The 25,228-nt window shown below is 43.6% G+C and overlaps 2 protein-coding genes, 1 long non-coding RNA gene and 1 pseudogene across 5 annotated transcripts in view; 2 read left to right on the forward strand and 2 right to left on the reverse strand.

Annotated features, from left to right (window-relative positions):
* Nucleotides 1-17,771, forward strand: LOC101412748 (glyoxylate/hydroxypyruvate reductase B-like). Its single transcript, XM_058277937.2, has 6 exons — nt 1-486; nt 4,516-4,900; nt 6,029-6,200; nt 10,352-10,530; nt 11,968-12,064; nt 17,446-17,771. Exons 2-6 carry the CDS (start codon nt 4,519-4,521, stop codon nt 17,600-17,602), a joined length of 987 nt encoding a protein of 328 aa, XP_058133920.1. The 5' UTR covers nt 1-486; nt 4,516-4,518; the 3' UTR covers nt 17,603-17,771.
* Nucleotides 2,943-3,601, reverse strand: LOC139436667 (ferritin heavy chain-like; annotated as a pseudogene).
* On the reverse strand, nt 11,008-19,429 carry LOC131273726 (uncharacterized). Its single transcript, XR_009181004.2, has 3 exons — nt 19,300-19,429; nt 17,295-17,375; nt 11,008-11,101 (listed from the first exon to the last, which is right to left on the reverse strand). It is a non-coding gene; the product is annotated as an uncharacterized lncRNA (long non-coding RNA).
* RBFA (ribosome binding factor A) overlaps nt 18,841-25,228 on the forward strand; it is a 26,473-nt gene continuing 20,085 nt past the window's right edge. For 2 of the 3 annotated variants that reach the window (XR_011646025.1, XM_058277939.2), the window contains exons 1-2: nt 18,856-19,090; nt 21,581-21,623. Coding sequence is in view for 2 of the 3 variants with exons in the window: in XM_058277939.2 (XP_058133922.1) it covers nt 18,924-19,090; nt 21,581-21,623 (210 nt within the window). In the remaining variant the exon portion in view is untranslated. Of the gene's footprint in view, nt 19,091-21,580; nt 21,624-25,228 lie in introns of all 3 variants that reach the window. The other variant, XM_058277938.2, reaches the window with a different exon arrangement.

Genomic DNA, 25,228 nt, shown 5'->3' on the forward strand with positions numbered 1-25,228 from the left:
GGAAGGCGCTGGGTTCCCCGCCGTGAGTCTCGGTCGGCCCGGGCACGTCCAGCGTTTCCTATATGTGAACACCTCCTTTCTGTTCCCAAAACTTAAAAATGTTTGTACTGACTGCACGTGTTTTTTATGTTTTTTAACTTATTTAAAAATAAAAACTTTTCACTTCCGCTCGCCCTTCCTCCGCCTCTTGGAGTTACCTTCGTCCTCTCTGCTGTGCTGTTGGCTCCGCCCCAGCCGCACTGGGCAGTCTCCTCGCCGCTCGGTCCTGGCTAACCGTCCCGGTGAGGCGCTGGGTCTAGAGGTCTGCGCCCCGCCCCCGCCCCCCAGGAAGGCCGTCCCGTGACCAGCGTGAGGCTTGCTTTTCTTGGAGGCAAGAGGCTGAAAGTTCACTCTACTACTTTCCTGGGTCCCCCTTTTACAGCCGTTTTAAAAGAAGAAATCCCTGAATTTCGAGCCCTGGGTGTGCTGGGGGCAATTTCAACAAAGGTAAAGCAATCATTTTGCAAGTAGGAGAAAAGAACCAATCCTTTTTATTCATTTATTTATTACACCCTATCTCCGTTTGTGCTCCCTGCTCACTTTTAGGAGGCACTGGGAATCGAACCTGGGACCTCATGTGAGAGAGAGGCAGGAGAGCTGCTCAATAACTTGAGCCACCTCAGCTCCCAAGAGCCAGTCTTGAGTCTTATTTCAGCAGCTTAAACTGAACAGCAAGAGGAGAATGCACATAGCATTTAGAAGATGTAAATGCCTGAGCTGTCGCTGTTAGTCGAAAACAAAGCTATAAAAGTTTTTATCTCAGTTTCACCATGGGTTTATCCTTTCACTTGTGTAAAAATGCAGGTGTTTAATGCCTACTTAATAGCTGTGCTCCTTTATTGTCAGAATGCTCCCTACCTATGCCGCATGTTCAGATTGTCTAGCAGTATCCCCACTGGAGGCCATGCATCATGTCCATTTAGCTCTATTGAGAAATTAGGGGTAAAGGGGGACATAATCTTAGCATGCCACCTCCGTGTCAGATGCTGTCAAACATTACCTGTCATGATTGCTCGTTTTAGTAAGAAAGAGAGGACAATGAAGGAAGGTCAAGAACTCGTCTAGTGTCAGACTGTTCTTGAGCTCCAGAGTTATGAAGTGGCTCAGGTTGGCTGACTCCAAAGTCCACACTCTTGCAAACATGCCCATTTCCTCTGAGCGTGCATGGACAGTCCTTAGCTAAATAGCACGTAACATTTCCTTTTTTAAAGATTTATTTATTCCCACCTTGCGGCTTCCCCCCCCCCCCCCCCATCTATTCTGTGTCCAATCCCTGTGCATTTTTTCTGTGTCTCCTTGTCTCCTTTTGTTATGTCATCTTGCTGTGTCAGCAGTCAGCTCTCCATGGTGTGGGTAGCTCCACACTGCGCATGGGCCAGCCTTCCTTCACAAGGAGGCCCTGGGATGCAAACCCAGGGCCTCCCATGTGGTAGATGGGAGCCCAACTGATAGAGCTACAGCTGCTTCCCTATATTTACTTTTTAAGGACAGGAAGGTTTATAGTAGATCTGACTTCCTATCTCGTGCTTGTGCTCCATTGCCGAATTCTTGGCCTGTGAGAGGAATCAAAGTCTGGGTTCTTGTTGATTTTTTTTTTTTTTTTTTTTTTTTTTTTTGAGGTCCCAGGTCCAGAGATTGAACCCAGGACTTGCTTTGTGGGAAGCTGGTATTCAACCACAGAGCCATATCAGCTTCCCTGAGTTGGTTTTTTCATTTGTTTGCTTGTTGTTTGCTGTTTTATTTTTTGGGAGGCACTGGGAACCCATCCGGACCTCCCCTGTGGGAAGCAAGCACTTGCAACCCTTGAGCCACATCTGCTCTACTGAAAGTAATTCAAAGCCAGATAAAGGGACTAAGAAAGGTGTGGCCTCTACATCTCCCGGGGCCCCTCTTTATTGTAACTTCCATTTCTCCTAACCGGGGATCTTTGTCCCTCTTCAACAGCAATCATTATACAATCACTAACAATAATACTGGAATGGCTGCACATTGTTACTTTCCCCCCCCCCCAACAAATCAATTTTATTGATATGTTAATAAAACATACAATCCATCCAAAATGTACAATCAATGATATTTGGTATAATCACATAGTTGTTCATTCATCACTTCATTATTAGACCATTTTCATTATTCCAATAATAAAAAATAAAAAACAGACAAAAAGAACTCATCACCTCTCAGTCTCTCTATGCTTCCCATGCTGTACATAGCTGCTATTCTGTTTCTATGTCTCTAGTTTATTTGTATTTATCTTTTGTAAAAAGTCAAGTAATATGTAGTACCTTGTGCTGCATTCAGCTCACACTAGATTGGCTCGAAGGTAAGGCAATGCAGAAATAAAGGTAGAGACACAAGAGGGGAGACAAACCTGGGACCAGGAGACTCACAGCTTCTGGAACTGAGAGCCTCAACCCTAGTTTTCCCATTGCATTTATTGGGAAACTACCAAGCAGCTGTTTGCTATCTGAATTGCAGCCTCATTTACAATAACAAGGAACAACTGCAACATCTAACAACTGCTACATTTAACAGGTGTAACATTTACAATAGCAAACAGGTAAGCCAGTTTCCCACAACCACTTGTGTCTAGTTTCTTTTCCTTAGTATACACATCATTGCTTTTTAAGCAATGTTAATGGAAAGTCAAAGGTAAGGTCAGGAATCATGTCTCCTCTCTGAAAATAAACTAAAATATTCTGACCTTGTTTAAAGCTATTTAAATCTTTTACTCCAAATCCCAAAAAGAAAATAAGTTTCTTTTAACCAATTATGCTCTGATCTTTGAATACATTTTAAATGGGTTTTATTTATTTTGGGGGGGTACCAAATTACTTTATTTGAAGGAATGGTACAAATGAAACAACTTGGATGTTGATACAACTTATAGAAAAGGTAACCCCAACACGCATGCTCTCCTGTGGTGGCCTTGGAAGTCACCCTGTGGCTCTGGGGAAGCTGGCATAAGGCTTAGATCTCATCACCACTGCCAGAATCTGCAGCGCCCGCCTTGCTTAAGTTGGTTACAGAGTCACCCAGGTCAATGGACTTCACCTGCTCGCTCAGGTAATGGGTCTCAATGAAGTCACGCATCTGGGGGTTGTTTCTGTCAGTGGCCAATTTGTGCTGTTCCAGTAGAGACTGATTGACCCTTTTTTCCAAGTGTAATGCATAGTCCATTGCATTCAGCCCACTCTCCCAGTCGTCTCATTCTGGTGCCTTGATATCCTGAAAGAAGATTCAGCCGCCTTGTTGGGTCTGCAGTTGCGTTTGTTTCTCAGGAAGTTCCTGAGATTGGTGAAGAAAATATTTGGCAAGATCCTTCAAAGCCACACATTACAAAGCCACCTGACAGAAACAGGCAGACGTAAGAGACGTAGAGCTCCACGTTGATCTGGTGGCTGATGGTGGCCTCTGAGTCCTGGCTGTAGTTCTGGCGCACCTGTGATGGGGATGTGGTTGTCATGGTGGGCAGTTGAGGAGAGACGGTGGTGGCTGCGCAGCCCTAGAAGGATGGTGGAAGGCAGTTTGGAGCACCAGGTGCTGTTCAAGCACTGTTGAAGCAGGAGACCACGATGACTTTACTAAGGCATTTGGCTTAAATGGGTTTTATCTTTATTTTTCCTATGAAGTTCCAGTAACCCAAAGATAAATGCATTCACTAACCTTAGCACTTGAAAAGCAATAGATTTTCTTTTTAAGAAAAAGGATACAAAATGTGTAAAATACCTTATTTTTAGACAGGAGCAAGGAACATAAAGCTTTACTTAATTCATTTAAAAACAGTAACAAATACCTTTTTAGTTGCATATAGTGGTGAATGTTACTAGTTGCCTATTGCTGCATGTGTAACAAATTACCCTAAAACGTATTGATTGGAGACAACAAACAATTGTTTCACTGTTTTCTAGGCCAAGAATCCCGGAGTGGCGGGGCTGGATCGTGCAGCCCCAGAGGCTCTCAGGGCTGGATGGGGGTGGGGGATTTGCATCTGAATTCACTGCCTGGTGGCCTCTGCTCCGGGCTGTGAGCCACTGGTTCTCCCAGAGCGAGTGACACAGGAGAGTGCCAAGGGAGCATCCCAGGTGGAAGCCACAGTCCTCCAGTGAGCTGCTCTCAGAAGTGACATCCCACCCCTTTTGCTGCCCACTCTCCCCCAGAGGTGCCTCCGTACGTTCAGCGCTGCTCCAAGGGAGGGAGTCTGGGTCATCTTAGAGGCTGTCCCCACAGTCGGGACAGAAACAAAGACCAGGGGAAACGGGGGAGAGTGAGCAGGATGGCAAGAGATTCTGACGCTCTCAGAGCCTTGTGTCTAATGTCTTTCGAGTTTTGTAGAAATTTGTCCAGGAAATAAAATGAATTCTAGTCTTGTGATTTAGAACATCTGTTGAAGAGAAGAGTAGCAGATGGATTTTGTGGTTTTTTTTAAGATTCTTTTCCCCTTGACTGTAGAAGTTGCACTCCTTCTTTCTTCAGGTCATGGGAGATCAAGAACTACCTGGAGTTTTGGTGTCTGGACTCGGAGGACCACGGGGTGTGTGTGAGGACCATGTTGGAGATCTGCAGAGACACTTTAATCTCATTACCATGCGAGAATTTTTGGACAACAAAACACACTTTAGTCAGAAGATCCGAGCTATCTATATCTGGGGAGGAAAACCAGTTATTGACCAGGAGCTTCTGCAGAGCCTGCCCTCCTTGAGCATCATTGCCAGTTCAGGAGCCGGCCTGGACCACCTTGACCTGAAGCTCATTGCCAGCTTTGGCGTGAAGGTGGCCAGTACGCCACAGGCTGTCTCCAGCCCCACGGCAGACTTGGCAATGGCCTTGCTGCTGGCTTCGGCGCGGAGAGTAGTGGAAGGTAAGGTGCCCGTTTGAAGGATGTAGGTGGCAGCCTATAGTAGTGCCCACTGTTGACAACCCAGAGCAAATGCAGGGAAGCCGATGCTGGGTGTTGTAGAATGTTTAATAAGGTCGACTGTGAGTGTGTGGTAACGGAGAGAGTTGACGGTAGCAAGCTATAATGAATATAACTAACGCAGCTGATTTATAAATGTGCTTGTGTCTGAAAGGGGTAGTCTAGGGAAGTTAATGTTAATTGAAAGAAAACTAGAGAATAATCCAGGGACTGTATAAAATAGTGATTTTGGTGGTAGATGAGGACTGTGGTTAAGAATATAAATACAAGAATGTTCCTCTACTACAAGGTGTTAAGAGTACGGGAATACATGGGAAAAATACAACTAATGTAACTTATAGATAGACTATAGTTAACAGTAATACTGTAGCATTTTTATAGCAAAGGCAAAGAAAGTACTATATCAATGCCAAAGGTAAGCTTAAAAATGCAGGATTTAGTTTTTGAAATATGAATATGATTTGACATTTTTTCCTTCATTAATAAGGAGACTGGCCGTGTCTTTAACCAATCTGTGCTCATTTATATATCTTTCTGAACACTAGAGAAACAATTGAGTTTGTTTTTAGGATTAAATGAGATAAATGTGCATAGACAGGAAAAAGAAAAAACAATAATAAAAGCACATATATTCCCCTAACAGTTTCTGTTTAAGAGCAATTGTTTTCTCCCTCTCAAATTTCACCTCTTACGTATCAGACAGTGAAATGTGTGTGCATGCAGTCATTTCAGATCCATTCTAGAAATGCCGTCGGGGTCATTCTTTAGCCAGGCAGGCAGGCAGGCTCGCTGGGTCATGGCCTGCAGTGAGCGTGGCTCCCTGCCTCTTCCCCACGCTCTGCGGTGTCCCCAGCAGCACCCCTGCGAGAGAACGCCTAGGTCCAAGCTTCTCAACCCCGAGGTGGAGACGCGATGCGAAGGGGATTGAGGAAAGACGTAGTACAGAGGTGCGGTGGCCTGGGCAGGGCCGCGTTCTCCCCCTCCACCCCTTTGGCGGAAGGTCCCAGGAAGATGGTGGGGTGTTGCTTGCATGCCATTTCCATTGCTCACACTGCGCTTTGTACATTTTAGGTTATCATTTGGCTATTTCACCAGATACAGAGAACTTTTCTATAAACTGGATGGGTCAGGACGTGACAGGAGCCACACTGGGAATCATTGGCATGGGCACCATTGGCTACAAGGTCGCGCAGAGGGCCAAAGCATTTGAGATGAAGATTCTGTATCACAATAGGAACCGCAGGTAAAACTCAGGAAATGGACTTGTGAATTAACTGAGCCGAGCTGATAACCTTAAATAACGCTTGGGTATGTTGCTCCTCTGTTTTTCATAAGACTTCCCTATTCTTTCTCTTCAAGAAGTAGAACTGATGATCAGGAGAGGACTTGTGATGTTTTGATGATTACCTAGAAATGTGGCTGAAATTCCTTTTCATTGAGAAAGGTTCGCCGGGAAGAAAAGAGATTTTAACTCATCTACATAATATATGTTCTTTTTTATTTCTAAAGTGATTTTTTGATCTTGGGAGATGCTGTCCACACACACTGAGCAATTCGATTGGTTCCTTTAATACTGAGGTTTATTCTTTCCACGAGTCTTCTGAAACTTACACAAATTCCCAAACCAGTCAGCAAGAACTGCCCATTTGGGAGCTTGCCACGTTGTCTTGTATTTGTGTCTCGTTTGCTTACGCTAAGTGAAAGCAAAAAGGCAATCTCCGCTGGCAGTGCATGCTGCGGCTCTAAGGGAGACTCTCTCACCCTGGGGTGACTGTGTTGCTTTGCTGACGGCTCTGAAGCTTGCATTTCCGGCTAGCCTTTGTCAGCCTTCCCTCCGGGCGCCCAGCACATGTACCCGGCTGCTTTTTGACACAGGGATGTCTTAAACCTCAAAGTCCGTAGCCAACCGAACTTTTGCCCCCAAACTTGTGTTATCCCACTTTCAGTTAAGCTTCCTCCTCTTGGTAAGTGCACCACCACCTACGCCTTTATCCCATCTAGAAACCCGGGAGTCCTTGACTTCTCATTTCCTTTCATGACCCAGTTTCTCTAATACGAAGCCCTTTTGATTCTGTCTCCCAGATAAACCCTGACTTTGTTTTCCTCCCACTTCATTGATACTGTCTTATTTCAAGCCACTATCCCTTCTCACTTGTATTACGACATCCTCTTAAGGCACCTCCTCACGTCCACCCTTGAACTCTCCAGCTCGTCCTCTCCAAGCAGCTGGATGGTGGCTGTCTTAGTTTGCCAGGCAGCGATCATGAACACCACACAGTGGGCTAGCCTAAAAAATGGGAATTTGTTGGCTCATGATTTTTAGCTAAAAGAATCCGAAGTCAAGATTTTGGCAAGGCTTGCTTTCTGCCTGAAAACTGTGGCTTCCTGGTGCTGGCTGCCAGCCATCCCTGGCTTTCCTCGGCTGTGTCTCTGCTCACATCGCATGGGGATGGCCACTCTTTTCTCCCCTGGACTCCCCCCCAACTTTGGCTTCTTTCTCTCAGTAAGGCCTGCAGAAATTCTGGGTTAAGACCCACCCTGCTTCCGTCATCCCCCCCTTAACACATCTCCAGGAGGTCCTGTTTCAGTAGGGTCACACCCACGGGACATGGATGACGATTAAGAGCATGTCTAAATTGGGAAACAATTCAGTCCCCCACAGTGGTCATTGCTTAAAGCCCTTTAATGGCTCCCCGTAGCATGGAGAACAAAGTCCAATTCCTTACCAACATTTGCAAGGCCCTGCATAATCAGGCCCTTGCCCGCGTTGCCCAAGGCTTCTGTCGGTCTGATGGTATCCGTGGCCCCTTGTCAGAATATTTTTAAATGTATAAAATAAAACAGTTTATATATTACATTGTCTATTGCAAATCATGTTGAAATACAGCTTATAAATACTTAAAAAATGAATCATATTAATGTTTGTACTTCTTGATTAGCTCATTAAATAAAAGATCCCAGCAGCAGACCAAATAACTACTGTAATTCTGAAGTGATGAGCATAAATGGTACTTTGAGAAATCATTTTGGGATATCTTTAATAACCAAATTGTGGCATGAAATTATCTGTGCTTTCTATTGGTGACAAAGGCACAGGTAATACTGTTTCAGCCAATGGAATAACTACTCTGGTTTGTGGTTGATATTCATAATTGAAGGAAATGCTACATTTCTGTTAGATGTTAATGAAAATAACTGCAATTATTTTCCTACTGAGGCGTATGGGTCCCCTGAATTCTGTCTGTGGGCCCTTGGTCTCCATGGTCTCCATGTTAGGAACCCAGCAGTAGCTCACCTGTCTTCCTCTCCCCAAGCCAGCACCGTCCCGGACACGGCGTCTCCCTCTGGCATCCCACACTGTCGCTGCCTGAGCTCACGGGCTTTGTTTCGCCTGCCTGGACTACTCCTCAGAGCGGCCTTCCCTGGCCATTCCATCCACGTAGGCCCAGTCTCACGCTCTCTTTCAGCCATTTGGACATCGTTGTCATGGTGCTTTTTACAGTTTGTACTTTTGTTTGCTTGCTTGCCTCTGTTCTGTCTCTGCTGTGAGCATGTGGCTCCATGAGTCAGCTTTCTTGGCTGCGTTGCTCACCATTGCATCGCCCAAAACCAGCACAGGCCAGCGTCTTGGGCAGTTGTGTTGTAAATGAATAGAGTTCTGCTCCTGTAAGGAGTTTGGAGACACTGTCATTGCTTTCCGTTACACGTTCATGGAGGCATGCTGCCTTAGTTTCCTGGGGCTGCTATTAAAAAGTGCCACAAACCTGACAAATGTGATGGCTTAAAATTTTGTCTGGCAGTTGTGGAGGTCAGAAGTCTGAATTCAAGTGTTGGCAGGGCTGTGCTCCCTCTGAAACTGTGGGGAAGACTCCTGCCCTGTACATCCCTGCTTCCAGAGCTTTGCCAGCAGCCCTCGGTGTCCGCCCATCTGCTGCCTCTGTCTTCACACGGTTTCCCCTCTGAAAGTGGCACTGGGCATGTTGAATGAAGGGCCCACCTGACCTGGTATACCTCATCTGCCAGGGTCTGTTCCCAGAGCCTGTTCTGAGGACTTCAACGTGCACTTCTTTTTGTTTTGTTTTTTTAAGATTTATTTATTTATTCCCACCCCCTACTCGCCCCCCCCCCCCACCACCTGGTTGTCTGTGCTCTGTGTCCATTTGCTGTGTGTTTTTCTGTGTTTGCTTGTATTCTCATTAGGCAGCTCCAGGAACCGATCCCAGGACCTTCTGGAGTGGGGGAGAGGGGATTATTCTCTTATGCCACCTCAGCTCCCTGTTTTGCTTCATCTTCTTATTATCTCTCCTCTGTGTCTCTTGTTGTGTCATCTTGCTGTGCCAGCTCTTCACGTCAGCCAGCACTCTTGTGCAGGGCGGCACTCCTGTGTGGGGCGGCACTCCCGCATGGGCAGCACTCCGTGTGGGCCAGCTTGGCACACGGGCAAGCTCCCTTCACCAGGAGGCCCTGGGCATGGAACCCTGGACCTCCTATATGGTAAGTGGGAGCCCAATTGCTTGAGCCACATCAGTTTCCCTCAACATGCACTTCTTGGAGATGCAGTTCAAACCAGAACACTTGGAAGCTGGAAGCTTTTGTATCAGAGCTTTTCCCAACTTTTCAGTGACTTTTTTCACAATAGAGGAGCCTGTTGGACAATGGTAGAACCCAGAGGCCAAACTATCAGTGCAATGAGGGTGCAAACACTGGAGCTGCCTAGGGCTCTTTGAGGAGAGGGCCACAAGGAGCGGGGCAGACAGATGCGTTGAGAGAGAACTTGTATCTTTTGTTAGTTCCTACTTGTAAGTAAGTGGTGGCTACCAAGACTTCCCTGAGCTCCTAGTGCTTAAAATTATCAGCTGTCTGGGGTGGCTAGAACAGGAGTTAAAACTGAACCAAGGAAAAAAACCAAAATCTTGACTGCCCCAAACCCTTTGGCGCATGCCTTCTGCTCAATATCAGCACTCTGAGGCCCTTTCTTGCTTTTCCAGGATTCGTTGATGTTTCTGCACCTGCTGGCATTATTGGAAGCTTTCATCATGCACACTTTAGTGCTCAGGACTGCTCTAGACTCTGGGGATGGAGGGACGTGTGAGATGCAGCCCCTGCCTTCAGGGAGCTGAGTTGGGTGCAAGCCCCCTGAGAACCAGAGGAGCAGCAGGGTCTCCCTCGAGCCAGAGCCTCCACGCGGCTGCTGGGATGGTGCTGGGGCTGCCCTCAGCAGGGCTCAGGGTCTGGGGCCGCTGAACCCGTGGCCGTGCCCAGCAGGGGAGAGGCTCTGGGTCATCCTCCCTTCTTGGCTCTACTCGGACTCTTTCCTGGAAAGGTTTGCCTTTCCTCCAGGCAGGGTGATGAGTTTCTGCCTAGAGAAGGTGGTTTTTCTTATTACCTTTATAGGAAATTGGAAGAGGAAGCAGCTGTTGGGGCCTCTTACTGTGAGGAGCTGGAGGACCTGCTGCGGCGATCGGACTTCGTGATGCTGGCTGTGAGTCTGACTCCCCAGACCCGGGCGCTCCTTGGGAAGAGGGAGCTGAGGCTGATGAAGCCCACCGCCGTGCTCATCAACGTCGGCAGAGGTAACCACCACTCCACGTGGCTGCCTCTCCTGGTTAGAAAGTTCTGCTATACTTTTGGTATTTCTAGTCAACCCTTTTTTCCTGAGTGGCTGCTGTGGTTTGAGATACCACCTAGATTGGTGGACTAGTGAATGGGAATTCTGCTCTCTATTTAGAAGTATTCTTAAATTTTGCCTTTACATTGTTTTGAACCTTAAATTAGTAACAAAAAGAATGAGAATGCTACAATGTGGGGTTTTAGAACCCAATTTTGGGTATTTATTTGGGGTGGGAACATCATAGTTTGATCCTCTGGGAACAAAATTTATGGGGATGGATTTTTTGAGCCATCACTTTCCAAAACTAATGTGTTATTTTCATTATTTGACATTTACATAGTACTTTAAGTGAGGTAGCTGGCCCTACGTGATAACCAAACAATGTGGTGAGTTGAACATCACCTTGATGAAAGAGTTCTCTTTTTTCAAGTTCTCTTGACGTTGGCAAGGGACAGCACAGATGTGGACAGATGTTCTGGTATCAGATATCAAGGCAGCAAGCGCTGAGGGGCTGCCGCGTTTCAGTTCTCAACCTAGAACACAAGGAAAACAGTGCTCATCACAGACCCTCCCAGGCTGAGCTGTTCACACCCTGGACAGCGCTCAAAGCCCGGGCCCTCTCGATGCAGGGTAGGGCGTCACGTATGCTTCAGTAAGGTCAGGCTGGGGAACCTACCGAAGAGTAGGAGAAACAAAACAAAACAAAACCCCTCAGGGAAAGGCCTCGGCCTGGCCTTCTCCGCACCACACCTGGCAGGTGAGGGTGGCCTGTGCTGCAGCCCGGGGGCAGCTGTGCGTTGATGGTCTCTGGGGAGGAGGTGCCCCTCCGGCAGTGGCTCCTTCTCAGCTCCTGTTCCTCAAACATCCCATTCCATTTTGTATCTGAGATAATAGTTTATGGATCATGTTTATGGCTAGTTTTTAAATGTGTGTATAAAACTCCCTTGGGAGCTCTTTCTCCTAGTTCATGCCCTGCAGTGGTGTTGAGGATGTGGAACGGTGAAGGAAGATGAGCCCAGCCTGGAGTTTGGCAAACCTGGGTTTGAACTGGGATGGTGCTGTAGAACCTGTGTGATCTTGGGCACATTTTACAACCTACAGGCCTCAGTTTCCTCATTTGTAGAATTAATATTGACCTTGACGGATTATTTGAAGATTCAGTGAGATGATGTCTTTGAAAGGCTTAATGCTATACCTGACGTGTCGTAGGTTCTCTCTTGAACTGTGATGATAATTTGGGCAATGCACAGTTCACATGTTCTTTCCAATACCTTTGACAGACCTTTAAGTGTGTTATTGGAAAAAAATTAAGATGTATTTGTGTTAGTAGCTAATGTGACCGATAGTTTTTCTGTGTATATCGTCTAAATATGGTGATGTCATTGTTTCATCAATTCAGGTCTGTTAGTTGATCAAGATGCCCTGGTGGAGGCTCTGCAGACAGGAGCCATTAAAGCTGCAGCCCTGGACGTAACATGCCCAGAGCCCCTGCCCAGGTAAGAACAGATCAGCATCTAGAACGCCCTCCTCATAAAACTAGAGGCCTTTTCAGCCTTCCTGCGTCAGTGAGTGGTAGAATCTTGTCTCAGAAGGGGCCCAAGAAGTCCTCTGGTGGCATGTGCTGTCCAGCGCAGGAGGCACAGCTCTTAGATGGCATCTAGCCTCTGCTTCCATACTTCCAGGGACAGGGAACACAAAACACTCCTGGCAGTGGACCCCATTGATGGAGCCTCTACCTAGAATGGCCACAGTGGTCCTCCCCTTTACCCATTGACCCTGGCTTGTCTGGCACATCAAAGGGTAAATTTAATTAGTCTTCTCTTTTATAGACTGTTTTAATTCCTGAACTGCTCAAGCAAATGACATGCAATGGGTTGTCTTAAACAGTGGGATTTTATTGACTCATGGTTTGAGGCTGGGAAAATTCCAAAAGTGAGGTACCAGTAAGGTGATGCTTTCTTCCCAAAACGCCATTCTAGGGCTGTCACTGATCCTTGATTACTCTGTCACGTGGCAAGGCACGTAGTGGCATTTCCTGGTCTTTCCTCTCTTCCAGGTCCTGTTGAACCTGGCTGCTCCTGGCTGCTTCCTCTGTGTCTTCCTCTTTATCTGTTCGAATTTCACTCTACTTGTAAAGGTTTTCAGTAATAGGCTAAGACCCATCCTGATTGGGCTGGGCCACCCCTAACCGAAGTCACCTCATCAAAGGCCTTACTTACAGTGGGCTCACAGAAATGGATTACGAACAGGTTTTTCTGGGATGCCTAGCTCTAAACCACCACACACACCTTCATATGTTTCACCGTGTCTTTTTTTTTTTTTTTTTTGAGGCTAAATATCATGTCTTTCAATTGTAATCTTGATTATGGCATTTGCAGACACATTGCCGTGACCATTTCCTTCCTCCCAGCATTTTAAATAGCTAAGGTCCTTTGACAATGTGCTCTTGAGAACTGAACACAGTATCTATGTTGTGGCCTGACCATTGTAGAAAAATAAAATAAAAGCATTAGTAATACATGTTTTCTAGCAGCAACATTATACCCTTAACTCATAAAATTTTAGTCAGCTAAACTTGCAATCATTTTTTCTTCAAATGATCTTTAAATATATGTGGAGTTTTACATTCATTTCTATTTAATTTGTATGTTTTCTATAAACAACTGTATTGAAATATAATTTATACAACCTAAAATTCACCCATTTAAAGTGTATAATTCACTGATTTTTAGTACTTTTATAGAGTTGTGCAACCATCACCCCAAAAAGGTCTCTTATCCTCATTGCCCTTCCTACAGCCAGTGGCAATCACTAATCTGTTTTCCATCTCTAGTGATTTCCCTTTTTCAGAAATTTTGTATAAATGGAATCATACAATATGTAGTCCTTTGCACCTGACTTTTTTCACTTAGGATGATGATTTTGAGACCATGATAGAGTTGTTCCTCTTTATTGCTGAACCATATTCCATGGTGTGGATGTAGCACATGATTGTCCATTCATCCATTCATCGGCTGATAAATATTTGAATTGTTTCCATTTTGGGGGTACCATGAATAACGCTGCTATGGATATTTGTATATAAGCCTTCATAGAGGCATATGTTTTCAGTTCTGTTGGGTAGATACCAGGAGTGGAATAATTGGTTCACATGGTAAGTTTATGTTAACCTTTTAAGAAACTACCAACTCTTTTGCAAAGTGGCTGTACCTTTTTACATCCCCATCAGCAATGTCTGAGTTTTCCAGTTTCTCCATATCTTAACAAAATTTGATATTTCCTATCTTTTTCATTATAGCTGCTGTAGTGGGTGTGAAATGGTATCTCATTTTAAAAATTAACTTCATTAAAGTGAAAAACTTTTGTGCTTCAAAAGAAAACATTAGGAAAATGAGAAGACAAGCCACACACAGGGAGACAGGGAGAAAATAATTATAAATCATGTATCTGATAAAGGACTTTGGTACAGACTATATAAATAACACTAAAACTCAATACAGACACACACAAATAAGAAATGGCAAAAGATTTGAATAGACAATTCATTAAAGAAAATGTGTGAGTGGCTGTGCATGTGAGCAGATGCTCAACACCCTTAGCCATTAGCGATGTGAAGAGCGTTTGCACGTTTTGACCCAACAGTCCACCCGCTAGTCTGGAGTCTTGATTATGTCATTTACTTTGAATCTAGATTTGGTCATTCATTAAAGTAATGACCCTTCCCAGCTTTGGTTTCTAGCAGTAAGCAAATTACCAATAGCTGAATGTTTTATATTAAAATCAAATTTAATACCTAAGTTTGTCAAGACCAACCATAGAACTTATGGACATTTCTGAGAAAAACAAGAATTTTCCAGAATAGAGCTCAAAAGGTGGTCTGGAGACCTCTGGGGTTCCCTGAAACTCTTCCCTGTAGTCTGTGAGGTCAGAACTATTTTCATAATACACGATTGTATTTACCTCTTCACTTATGTTTCCTCATGAGCGTACAGTGGAACTTTCCAAATTTTGATAATCTCTGATGGTGTCATCACCTGATGGTTAAAGGAACATGTGCATCTGTTTTGTTTTTTTTTCAGTTTTAATTTCTAAATGTTGATAGGTATTACCCATATAAACAACTTTGGGGTTTCAATTTTTAAGAGTGCAAAGACGTCCTGAGACCAAATATTTGAGAACCGCTGATTTAGAAGAAAATTAATTTCAATATAATTTTGGAAGCATGAGCATTTTAGACAGCCATCAGCTTCCTTCAAAACCTAGAAGTCACGTGATTATCCCTGTTGCCTATTCTGCTAAAATGAGCTTTATATTAGATTTATTATCAAGTGACAGGGCAAATGCCAGGATTATAGTCCAAAGTTTAGTTTAACCTAATAAGTGGTACGCTCTCAGTATTCCATGTGAAATTATTACTTTTTGTGGCCAAGAGATTTAGCAAGTATTTTATGAATAATTTGATCTTTGGCTATCTCTATTCGTTTCTATTCTCTATCAGATATGTTTGCATTTACACCTTGAGTTTTTGGAGAGAAATTTTATTGCTACTTACCATAGGCATACTCTATTATGAAAAAAATAATTTAAAAAGTGGAAAATATGTGATTAGTCATCCTAAAGTATTATTTACTTTATAAAAGGATTTACTCTAAGGTTGTTTATTTTATTTTATTTACTTATTCCCTCTTCCCCCACACCCCACCTTGCTGCTTGCCCTCCCTTTCTGCTCTCTAGGTCCATTTGTTGTGTGTTCTTCTGTGTCTGCTTGTCTTCTCTTCTTGTCTTCTCTTTAGGAGGCACTGGGAACCAATCCTGGGACCTTCTGATGTGGGCGAGAGGTACACAATTGCTTGGGCCACCTCAGCTCCCTGTTTTTTGTTGTGTCTCTCATTGTCTTTTCCTCTGTGTCTCTTTTTTGTTGCGTCATCTTGTGTATTAGCACTCCGCATGGGCCAGCTCTCTGTACGGGCCAGCTCACCTTCACCAGAAGACCCTGGGAACAAACCCAGAACTTCCCATATGGTAGACGTGAGCCCAAACACTTGAGCCACATTTGCTTCCCTGTAAGATTATTTTAAAAGGAGAAAATTCAATTGGCAATGGTGTTAAGGGTACCCAAGATCATCCTCAGGTTTGATGATTTGCTAGAAGGATTTGCACAACTCAGAAAAATAATTATCCTCATGGTTATGATTTATTGTGTGAAAGTATCAGGTGAAAATCAGGAAAAACAAAAGGCACATGGGACAGAATCTGGGAGAAACCAAGTACGAGCTTCCAGTTGCCATTTTCCTCTGGAGCTGTACAGACAGCACTTAGTTCTCCTAGAAACAGTGTGTGACAACAGGTGTGACGCATGGCCAACCAGAGAAGTGCACACAGACCTTGGTGTCCAGAGTTTTAGTTGGGGGCCAGTCACGTAAGCTTGGAATATCCTCATGGCAAGCCCTAGCTACCCAGATTCCAGCCCTGCCGAAAGTCACACTCACAGCGCAGCCCAGGTCCCCAGGCAAACAAAAACAGATGTTCACCATAAATCACATTGTTAGCATAAACTGGCATGGCCAAGACCCATATTCCAAGACACTAACCCGCAGGATATTCCATGTCCCGGAGTCATCTCCCAGGAGCCAGCAAGGCCAGTCCTTCCTTTTGAGAGTGCTGTGCTTGAGCACCTGAAGCCCCCTGCACAGCCACCTCCCTGGTCTTTGGTGGCTCTCTTGCAGCAAAATGATCTTATTTGTCTGAATATCTACATTCTGTATTGCATTTATAAAACAGATATAGTAATATTATCAGTATGAATATGCCTAACATTTGGAGGAACCAGTTTGGGTTAGGAACAGATTTAATAATATGACACCCAGGCCCAGAGCCTCAACAGACTTCAGCTCCTACACTTTGACTTATTGGACTTACTCCACTCAGCTAACATGGAGTTGAAGAAGGTCAACCACCACAACATGGAGCCTAAAGTGTCTACAACTAGAAGCGGGAAGAGTGCATCCAGTACCCATGTGGAATCTAAGCCCTCACTTGACATAGGTGTGCAATGGACACAACCAATCCAATGTCCACAGAGAAAATGTGGAATGGGTGTGGGAACGGTAGCCATGGGGGCTGCTGGGTGTGGGGAACGGGAGGAAGAGATGAGATGTGGAGGCGTTTTCGGGACGTGGAGTTGTCCTGGATAGTGCTTCACGGACAATTCCGGGACACTGTAGATCCCCCCAGGGCCCACTGGATGGAACGTGAGAGAGTCTGGGCTATGATGTGGACCATTGACTATGGGGTGCAATGATGCTCAGAGATGAACTTACCAGGTGCAATGGATGTGTCATGATGATGGGAGAGAGTGTTGCTGTGGGGGGAGTGGGGAGCGGGGGCGGGGGCAGTGGGGTTGAATGGGACCTCATATATTTTTTTTAATGTAATTAAAAAAATAAATAATTAAAAAAAAAAAGGAACAGATTTAAAGGAACAACTAAGCCATCTTATAAAGCTATTCATACATTTTCATATTACTAGTTTAGTTACTCATTCCCCCACTTTGATCTGCCACTATTTGTTCATTGTGATAAACGTGTGCCGAACTATTTGGCATAGAAATCGCTGGTGTTTAGTTAAACCCAGTTCTTCCTCAAGAACATCCTGAGGAGGCTTTGACTCAGTCTCCAAGACATTTGATTGTCAAATCTATATTTCATAAGACTTATTTAGTCATACCTTGATGTGATGTAGTTTGAATATACCATAAAGCTTCTCATAACCATCCTTTTCTTCATCTGGGGCTGTTCTCCAAGGGACCTGAAAACAGAATCAGGTTAAAGAGACCAAACTATTCTGAGCCATTTTCCTGAATTAATTTGTATTTCAGAGATCATCCTTTGTTGAAGTTGAAGAACATCATTTTGACGCCTCACATTGGAAGTGCTACTCATCAAGCCAGACGACAAATGATGACACATCTGGCTGAAAGCATTCTGGCCTCTCTCAGTGGCCGTCCCATTCCTAATGAAGTGCTTCTTGAATGATTTATGTGGACTGAGGAATGCACGTAATGCAATTGTGCTGACTAAATGGAAAGCATCACTTTCGTTTAGTGTATTTTGTTTATGCTAGAGCCTATCATACAGACTGGTTTAATATTATTTTGGCTGAAAAGCTTATGAACAGTAATAATAGTTAACATTCATTAAGGGCTTCAGTGCTTCCCTTTCTTCATCTCACTCACCCTCCAGGCAGCTCTATGAGGGAAGCTCTGTTAGTATCCCCCATGTCACAGATAAGAAAATTGAGCAGAGAAGATAAATCACTTGTTTAAAGTCTTATAGCCCCCACATTCCTGAATCTGTGCTCTAATCACTGGTCCATGTTACTTTCCATCTTGTTAAATTCTGATAGCTTATTAAGTTACATAGTTTACCTACTAATCAAAGCATTATTCATTCATTTCTTTAAATCATTCAACAAATAATTATTGAGAACTTTCTATGTGCCAAGTCCTATTGTGCCTGCTCTCAGGGGACTTAAATTCGAGTGGGAGACACAAAAAAAAGTAAAAGTTTTGTCTGTAACCTGGTGATAAGTGCAGGGAAACCAATGAATAGGGAGAGTGCCCGACTGCCTGCAGAAATTGTTAGGTATTGTGACGATCATGGGGTTGGAATGAGTATCCTTTCAGGAGTGGTTTTGAGTCTGCCCTCTTTTTCCCTAAATAGGCTGGTGAGGCGATATCAGGAAAAAAAGTGTCATGGTACTGACAAAAGGATTAGCAGAGGAAATAGGAAGAAAAATGAAATGTTTAATAAAGTGTGGTAGATAGGATGGGACTCTCTTCCAGCTTCCCTTAAATCATCCAGGGAGGAGAGAGAGGTTGGGAGCAGTAAGTTCTCAAGTCTTGGCTTTGTTACTCCGGCAGGAAGAGTTTTATTATCAGTTTCGTGGTTTAAAATACTGTGTGCCCTGGTTCCCTACTGCTGCCTGGGGGCTCGCGTGTTTCCCAGCTCGGCAGGCTTGGGCCCCGCCCCGCCCCGCCCCGCCCCGCCCCGCCCCGCCCCGCCCCGCCCACACGCTCTTCGCCAGCCGTCGCCCCGCCCCCTCACCCAGGTGCCCGCTCGTGCCCCGCCCCACGTCCCCGCCCCGCCCACACGCTCTTCGCCAGCCGTCGCCCCGCCCCCTCACCCAGGTGCCCGCTCGTGCCCCGCCCCACGTCCTCGCCCCGCCCCACGTCCTCGCCCCGCCCCACGTCCTCGCCCCGCCCCACGTCCTCGCCCCGCCTGGACGTCGACGCGCCGTCGTCCGGGCCGCGTCTGCAGCCCCAGGGCCGGAGCTCCGGCGTGGCGCGCGGGCGCCATGTGGGCGGCGGCCTGCGGGCTGCGGGGCCCCCGCGCGGGTGTCGGGGCGCTGCTGGGCGGCTGCGACGCGGGGCGCAGCCTCCTGGGCCGTTCACGGGGCCTGCACCGCTCCCCTGTGTTCTGCGGTAGCAAGAACTTGCTCAAGAAGTTCGCCTCGAAAACCCGGTACCGAGCCGGCAGGGCCCCACGGGGCGGGAGCCGGGGGCGCGGCGGGGGCGCGGGGCGTGGGCGCGGCGGGGGCCCGGGGGCCCGGGGGCCGCCCCGCAGCCTGTGGGGTGTGAGGGGGCGCGCATGGCCAGCTCGGGTGGGCGAAGGGCCGCTCGCCGCCCCCCTCAGTCTTACCGAAGGTAAGACCTCAGAATGGAGCATCTTACCGTGAAAGTCTACCCCGTTAAAAAGGCAGGAGAAAGGTGCTGTATGCGTTTGTTTTGTTCCTTGTCTCGTGAGCATTTTTCAGGAGAGTCGTTTCATCAAAAAGGCTGGAAAAACACTTTCTTTACTTCTTAATGTTGACTTTCTATGTGACCTTAATTTGAGAGCTAAAGCATGGCAGGATAATTAACTTTTAATTAAAAAATGAGAGATAAGTACAATAAAATATGCTGATTATCACACTTTTAATACCACTAAGGTAAGTATATATATATATATATATATATATATATTTTTTTTTTTAATCGGCTTTGTATTTTTAGAATAGTTTTATATTTACAGAAAAATTGCAGGGACAGTTCAGAGTTTCCATAGCCCCTACACCGTTTCCCATTACAGCACCTCACGTTAGTTTAGTAGGTTTGTAACAACTCATAAGGCAATATTGATAGACTATTATTAATTAAGCCCATAGTTTGTTTGGATTTCCCTAGGTGTTTGCTAGTGTCCTTTTCGCTCCCAGGATCCCATATTGAATCCCACATACCATTTAGTCTTCATGGGTCTGTAGGACTGTCCTTGTTTTTAATGACCTTGACAGTGTTTGAGGCTAATGGTCAGGTGTTTTGTGGAATGCCCCTCTCCTGGGGTGTGTGTGATGTTCTGTGATGATTAGGCAGGTGTTTTGGGCATTTGGAGGAATCCGACAGGAGTAGAGTGCCTTTCGCATCACGTCACACCAGCGGTGCACGCTGTCAGCAGGACTTGCCACCTTTGATGTTGACCTTGGCCACCTGGCTGAGCTGGTTGTCAGGTTTCTCCACCGGAAAGTTAGTCTTTTCCCCTCTTGTCGTTTTATACACTTTGGAAGGGAGTCTCTGTGCAGTCCACACCTAAGGGATGTTCTGCTCTACCTCTTTGAGGGTGATACAGCTACATTAAATTTTTTTTTTTCGTATTTTTTTATTGTCTTTTTTTTTTTAAAGATTATAGATCACACAAAATATTTTTTATGTAGATGTGAGAGATGAGTCTCTCCCATTTATTGAATTATGCAATCATTTATTTAGAAAGTATACACAAACTCATGGTTATAATGCAATACTTTTTTGATCAGCTTGTGCCAGCTTTAGCCATTGGGAGCACTCTCAATTGGCTCCTATGTTCCTTTCACGTACCCACATGAAAGTTTTTTGTTTCTGAGCACTTCTTACTTTCTGGTACTATAAGATGCTCCAGGCTCATCTTGAATATTCCCTGTCCTAGTCCTAAAATCAACCTTTTCTTCAGGGAATCCTAGTTCCTTTTATTAGAGAATGGTATTAGATACCAAGACCTGGGTGCTAGGAACGTTCATTGTTACTGAGGTATCTTTCTCTTAGACCTCTCAGCTGCCAGAGCAGTACATGTTTGTGTTTTTATGATATGCAACCATCTGTATGAAGCTAAACTTGCGTTCATACAGCTGTCTCTAACTCTAATCCCAGTACCATATAGATCTTTCTAGCGCCCTCTGTTGCTTATGTGTAGCCTTCACTTCTATCATGGCCATCCACCTGCCTAACTATTCCATTCCAGTAGACATATGTGGTAGCATCAGAATTCTTAATTTGTATCCTGGTGGGAAATAACTTTATCAACTGTAGTGCTTATGTACAGTTGGTAGGTAAATTTTTAAGATCCTCTTTCTCTGCCTTTGGGCCTAGAAATAGACTTTAAATAAAAATTATGATGTTGAATTCATTTCAGAAATTCAATGTTAGGAAGTTTAAAAAAATTTTTTTCCAATTAGCTTATTATACTAAAAATAATAGAATCAAAGTGATACTCAAATGTTTCTAGATTGATTTATAGTCAAAATATGAGGACAAATGATCATGTATGATGATAAAACATGTCTCATTTTAGCAGTATACTAAGAAATCTTTGTTCCATGAGAGGTTTATGTATTAATATCAATTCTATGCTTTGTAAAATTGCCTACGAATGTTGATTGTGCTTTACTTCTTTCTCTTTTCTCACATGAAATAAAATGCTTTTAGGAAACAACAAAAAAAGTTAAAAAAAATTAAGAGGTTGAATGAATACTGTCGTCTTTTCCCCCTTAACTCATGTTGTTGTCAGATACCTAAATCTTTTAGATATACAGTAATATAATTTCTATGTCTAAGTTTAGCTCTTTAGAAACAGTTGTGGTATCATAATCTCTTGAGTTAATGTGTATAAGGTAATAATTTTTTTTTTCATCAGTATTCAATGTAACTTGTATTTTCTTCTTTGTAGAAAGAAGTTTTGGTATGAAAGTCCTTCCTTGGGGTCTCACTTAGTAAGTATCAAGTAGCAGATTATCCACTTTATAGTCTTGATTTTGGAATGAAGTTTTAAAAGTCGGCAAGCTCTTGCTTTTGCAGCCTTTCCGCTTCTATGTTTAGAGGACAAGAGTGCCTGTATGGATGAACTGGTTACCATTAGTAACATGGAATTGACTTTTAAAAAAATTCACTGACATTTTAGTTTTCCAGAATGTCATATCTGGTATCAAAATCTAATGTGGGCAGCAGACTTGGCCCAGTGGTTAGGGCGTCCGTCTACCACATGGGAGGTCCGCAGTTCAAACCCCGAACCTCCTCGACCTGTGTGGAGCTGGCCCATGCGTGGTGCTGATGTGCACAAGGAGTGCTGTGGCCCCCAGGGGTGTCCCTGCGTAGGGGAGCCCCACGTGCAAGGAGTGCGCCCCATAAGGAGAGCCGCCCAGCATGAAAGAAAGTGCAGCCTGCCCAGGAATGGCGCCGCCCACACTTCCCGTGCTGCTGACGACAACAGAAGCGGACAAAGAAACAAGATGCAGACACAGGGAACAGACAACCGGGGGGGCGGGATTAAATAAATAAATAAATCTTAAAAAAAGAAAAATCTAATGTGAACATGGAGGTTCTGGGTTTGGTTCCAGTGCCTCCTGAAAAAAAAAAACTTACAACACTTACAAGTGAAACAAAGGTAAAAACCATTTCAGGGAAGCTGATGTGTCTCAATGACTGAGTGCCAGCTTCCCACATATGAGGTCCCAGGTTCAGTCTCTGGCCCCTCGTACCTCAAAAAAAGAAAAAAAAATTCTAATGTGATAGGTGAGCTGTGAGGACTGTAAAAGTTTATTTAGTAAAAGGATCTTGTTAGAATTTTGGCAGTTTTTGGTTTTAAATAACTACATTATGTATACTAAAAACCATTAAATTGTATCTCTTTAAAGGATGAATTTTTTTGGTATGTGAATTCTATCTGAATACAAAAAAATCTTTGAAGAACATATTGTGGCAGTACTTTTATCATTGGAGGAACGCTAGATAAAACCAAGAAGGATCCAGGTCTGCAGAATAGACTATCGTTTTTTTCTTTAATCAGTTTTATTGATAAATATTAATAAAGGATACAATCCATCCAAAGTGTACAATCAGTGGTATTCGATCATGTAGCTGTGCATTCATCACTTCGGTCATTATTAGAGCATTTTCATTATTCCAATAATAATAAAAAATAGACCAAAAAAAGCTTTGTGTCTTAATAATCACCTCTCAATCTCTCTTTGTGTCCCCTGCTATACATAACTGCTATTATTTCCATCTAATTTATTTGTATTTATATTTCATAAGATGGAGTCAAACAATAGCACCTTTAGTTTCTTTCACTTGATATGTTATTTTAATACCCTTATGAAAGATTATTAATATATTACTATAAATTACTGTCTCTGTTTTACCTTGGTTGTGTATTTATGTGATATTAACATCTTTTAACACTAATATACGTTTGTTCAGTCCAAAAGAAAATCAGTCTTATGTATTCAGTATTACCCATACGCAAATATTTCATGAGGTTTTACTATGCTGTATATACAGTCCCAGGTCACAATTTTTGGCTTTCCTTCTAGTAATGTACATTTCCCTTTCAACCACTGTGATACCCATATATTAGGACTGCTAGTTACAAACACTGTGATGTGCATTCACCATTTCTATTCATTTCCAATGATGTACAAACAACTTTTTTACCAATTCTGCATGGATTAAACTTTAGCTTTCTATTTGCTAGTGATCTGTCCTCAAGTTATTTTTTTTAATTCATTTTTTTTTTAATATTACATTCAGAGAGTATGAGGTCCCCATGTGTCCTCGAGTTATAACTCCATGAGTTTGTTCAATATATTTTAGTTCATAATAGCACAATTCTGCATACAGTATTTGTCCTTTTGTGTCTGGCTTGCTTTACTCAGCAAAAGGACCTCCAGATTCCTCCATGCTGTCATATGCTTTACAACTTCATTTTTTCTTACAGTGTGTAATATTCCATAGTGCAAATATACCACAGTTTATCCATTGGTTGATGGGCACCAGGGTTTCCATCTTTGGGCAAATGTGAAAAATATCGCTGTGAACATTGGTGTGCGCATGTCTGTTCACGTCACTACTCTTAGTTTTTCCGGGTGTGTGCCTAGTAGTGGTATTCCAGGTCACATGGCAAATCTGTATTCAACTTCCTTAGGAAAAGCCAAACAATCCTGCACAGTGGCTGTACCATTCTGCATTACCACCAACAGTGAATGAGGGGTCCTATCTCTCTAGATCTTCTCCAACAATTGTAGTTTTCTAACTTTTTAATAATGGTCATTCTGATAGGTACGAAATGATAGTGATTTGCAGCTTTGATTTGCATTTCCCTAATTACTAGTGATGTTGAAAATTTTTCCATGTGCTTTTCACCATTTATATTTCTTCTTTAGATAAATGACTATTCAAATCCTTTGCCTACTTTTTAGTAGGGTCATTATTCTTTTATTATTGAGATGTAGCATTTCTTTATCTATCATGAATATTAAACCATGATAAAATATGTGATTTCCAAATATTTTGTCCTGTTGAGTTGACTGCTTTTTTACCCTTTTGACAAAGTCCTTTGAGATGCAAAAGTGTTTAATTTTGAGGAGGTCCCATTTATCTGTTTTTTCTTTTGTTGTGTGTGCTTTGGGTGTGAGGTCCAAGAAACCACCACCTACCAAAAGGTTTTTAAAATGTTTCCCTACATTTTCTAGGAGTTTTATGGTCCTGGCTTTTATATTTAGGTCTTTGATCCATTTTGAGGTGATTGTTATGTAGAGGTGAAATGGGGTCCTTTTTCATTCTTTCGGTTATGGATATCCAGTTCTCCCAGTACCATTAGTTGAAGACCCTGTTTGTTCCAGTAATGTGGACTTGGTAGGTTTGTTAGAGGGGAGGGTCTATTTCTGGACTCTCAATTCTGTTCCACTGATCGATGTGTCTATCTTTATACCAGTACCCTGCTGTTTTGAGCACTGTAGCTTTGTTTGTTTCAAGGTCAGGCAGTGAAATTCCTCCCATAATGCTTTTCTTTTTTGGAATGTTTTTGGCTATTCAGGTGCCCTTTTCCTTCCAAATATGGCAATTGCCTTTCTTGTTTCTGTAAAATAGGCTTTTGGAATTTTGATTGGTATTGCATTGAATGTATAAATAGTTTGGGTAGGATTGATATCTTCACTATAGTTAGTCATCCAACCCATAAACATGGAATGTCTTTCCAGTTATTAAAGTGTTCTTTGGTTTCTTTTAGCATTGTTTTGTAGTTTTCTGAATATAGATCCTGTACATCTTTGGTTAAATTGGTTCCTAGGTATTTGAGTCTTTTTGTTGCTATTGTAAATAGAATTTTCTTTCCTGATTTCCTTCTCAGATTGTTCATTGTTTTTCCTCCTGTTCAATTTTTTGGAAGAGTTTAAACAGGATTGGTGTTAATTCTTTTTGAAATGTTTGGTAGAGGGAAGCAGTGTGGCTCAAGTGCTAGAATTTCTGCCTACCATATGGGAGGACCTGGGTTCGATCTCTGGGGCCTCCTGGTGAAAAAGAAGAGAAAGTGTGCTGCGTG

Source organism: Dasypus novemcinctus, chromosome 16 (assembly GCF_030445035.2).
Source record: "Dasypus novemcinctus isolate mDasNov1 chromosome 16, mDasNov1.1.hap2, whole genome shotgun sequence".
NCBI lineage: Eukaryota > Metazoa > Chordata > Mammalia > Cingulata > Dasypodidae > Dasypus > Dasypus novemcinctus.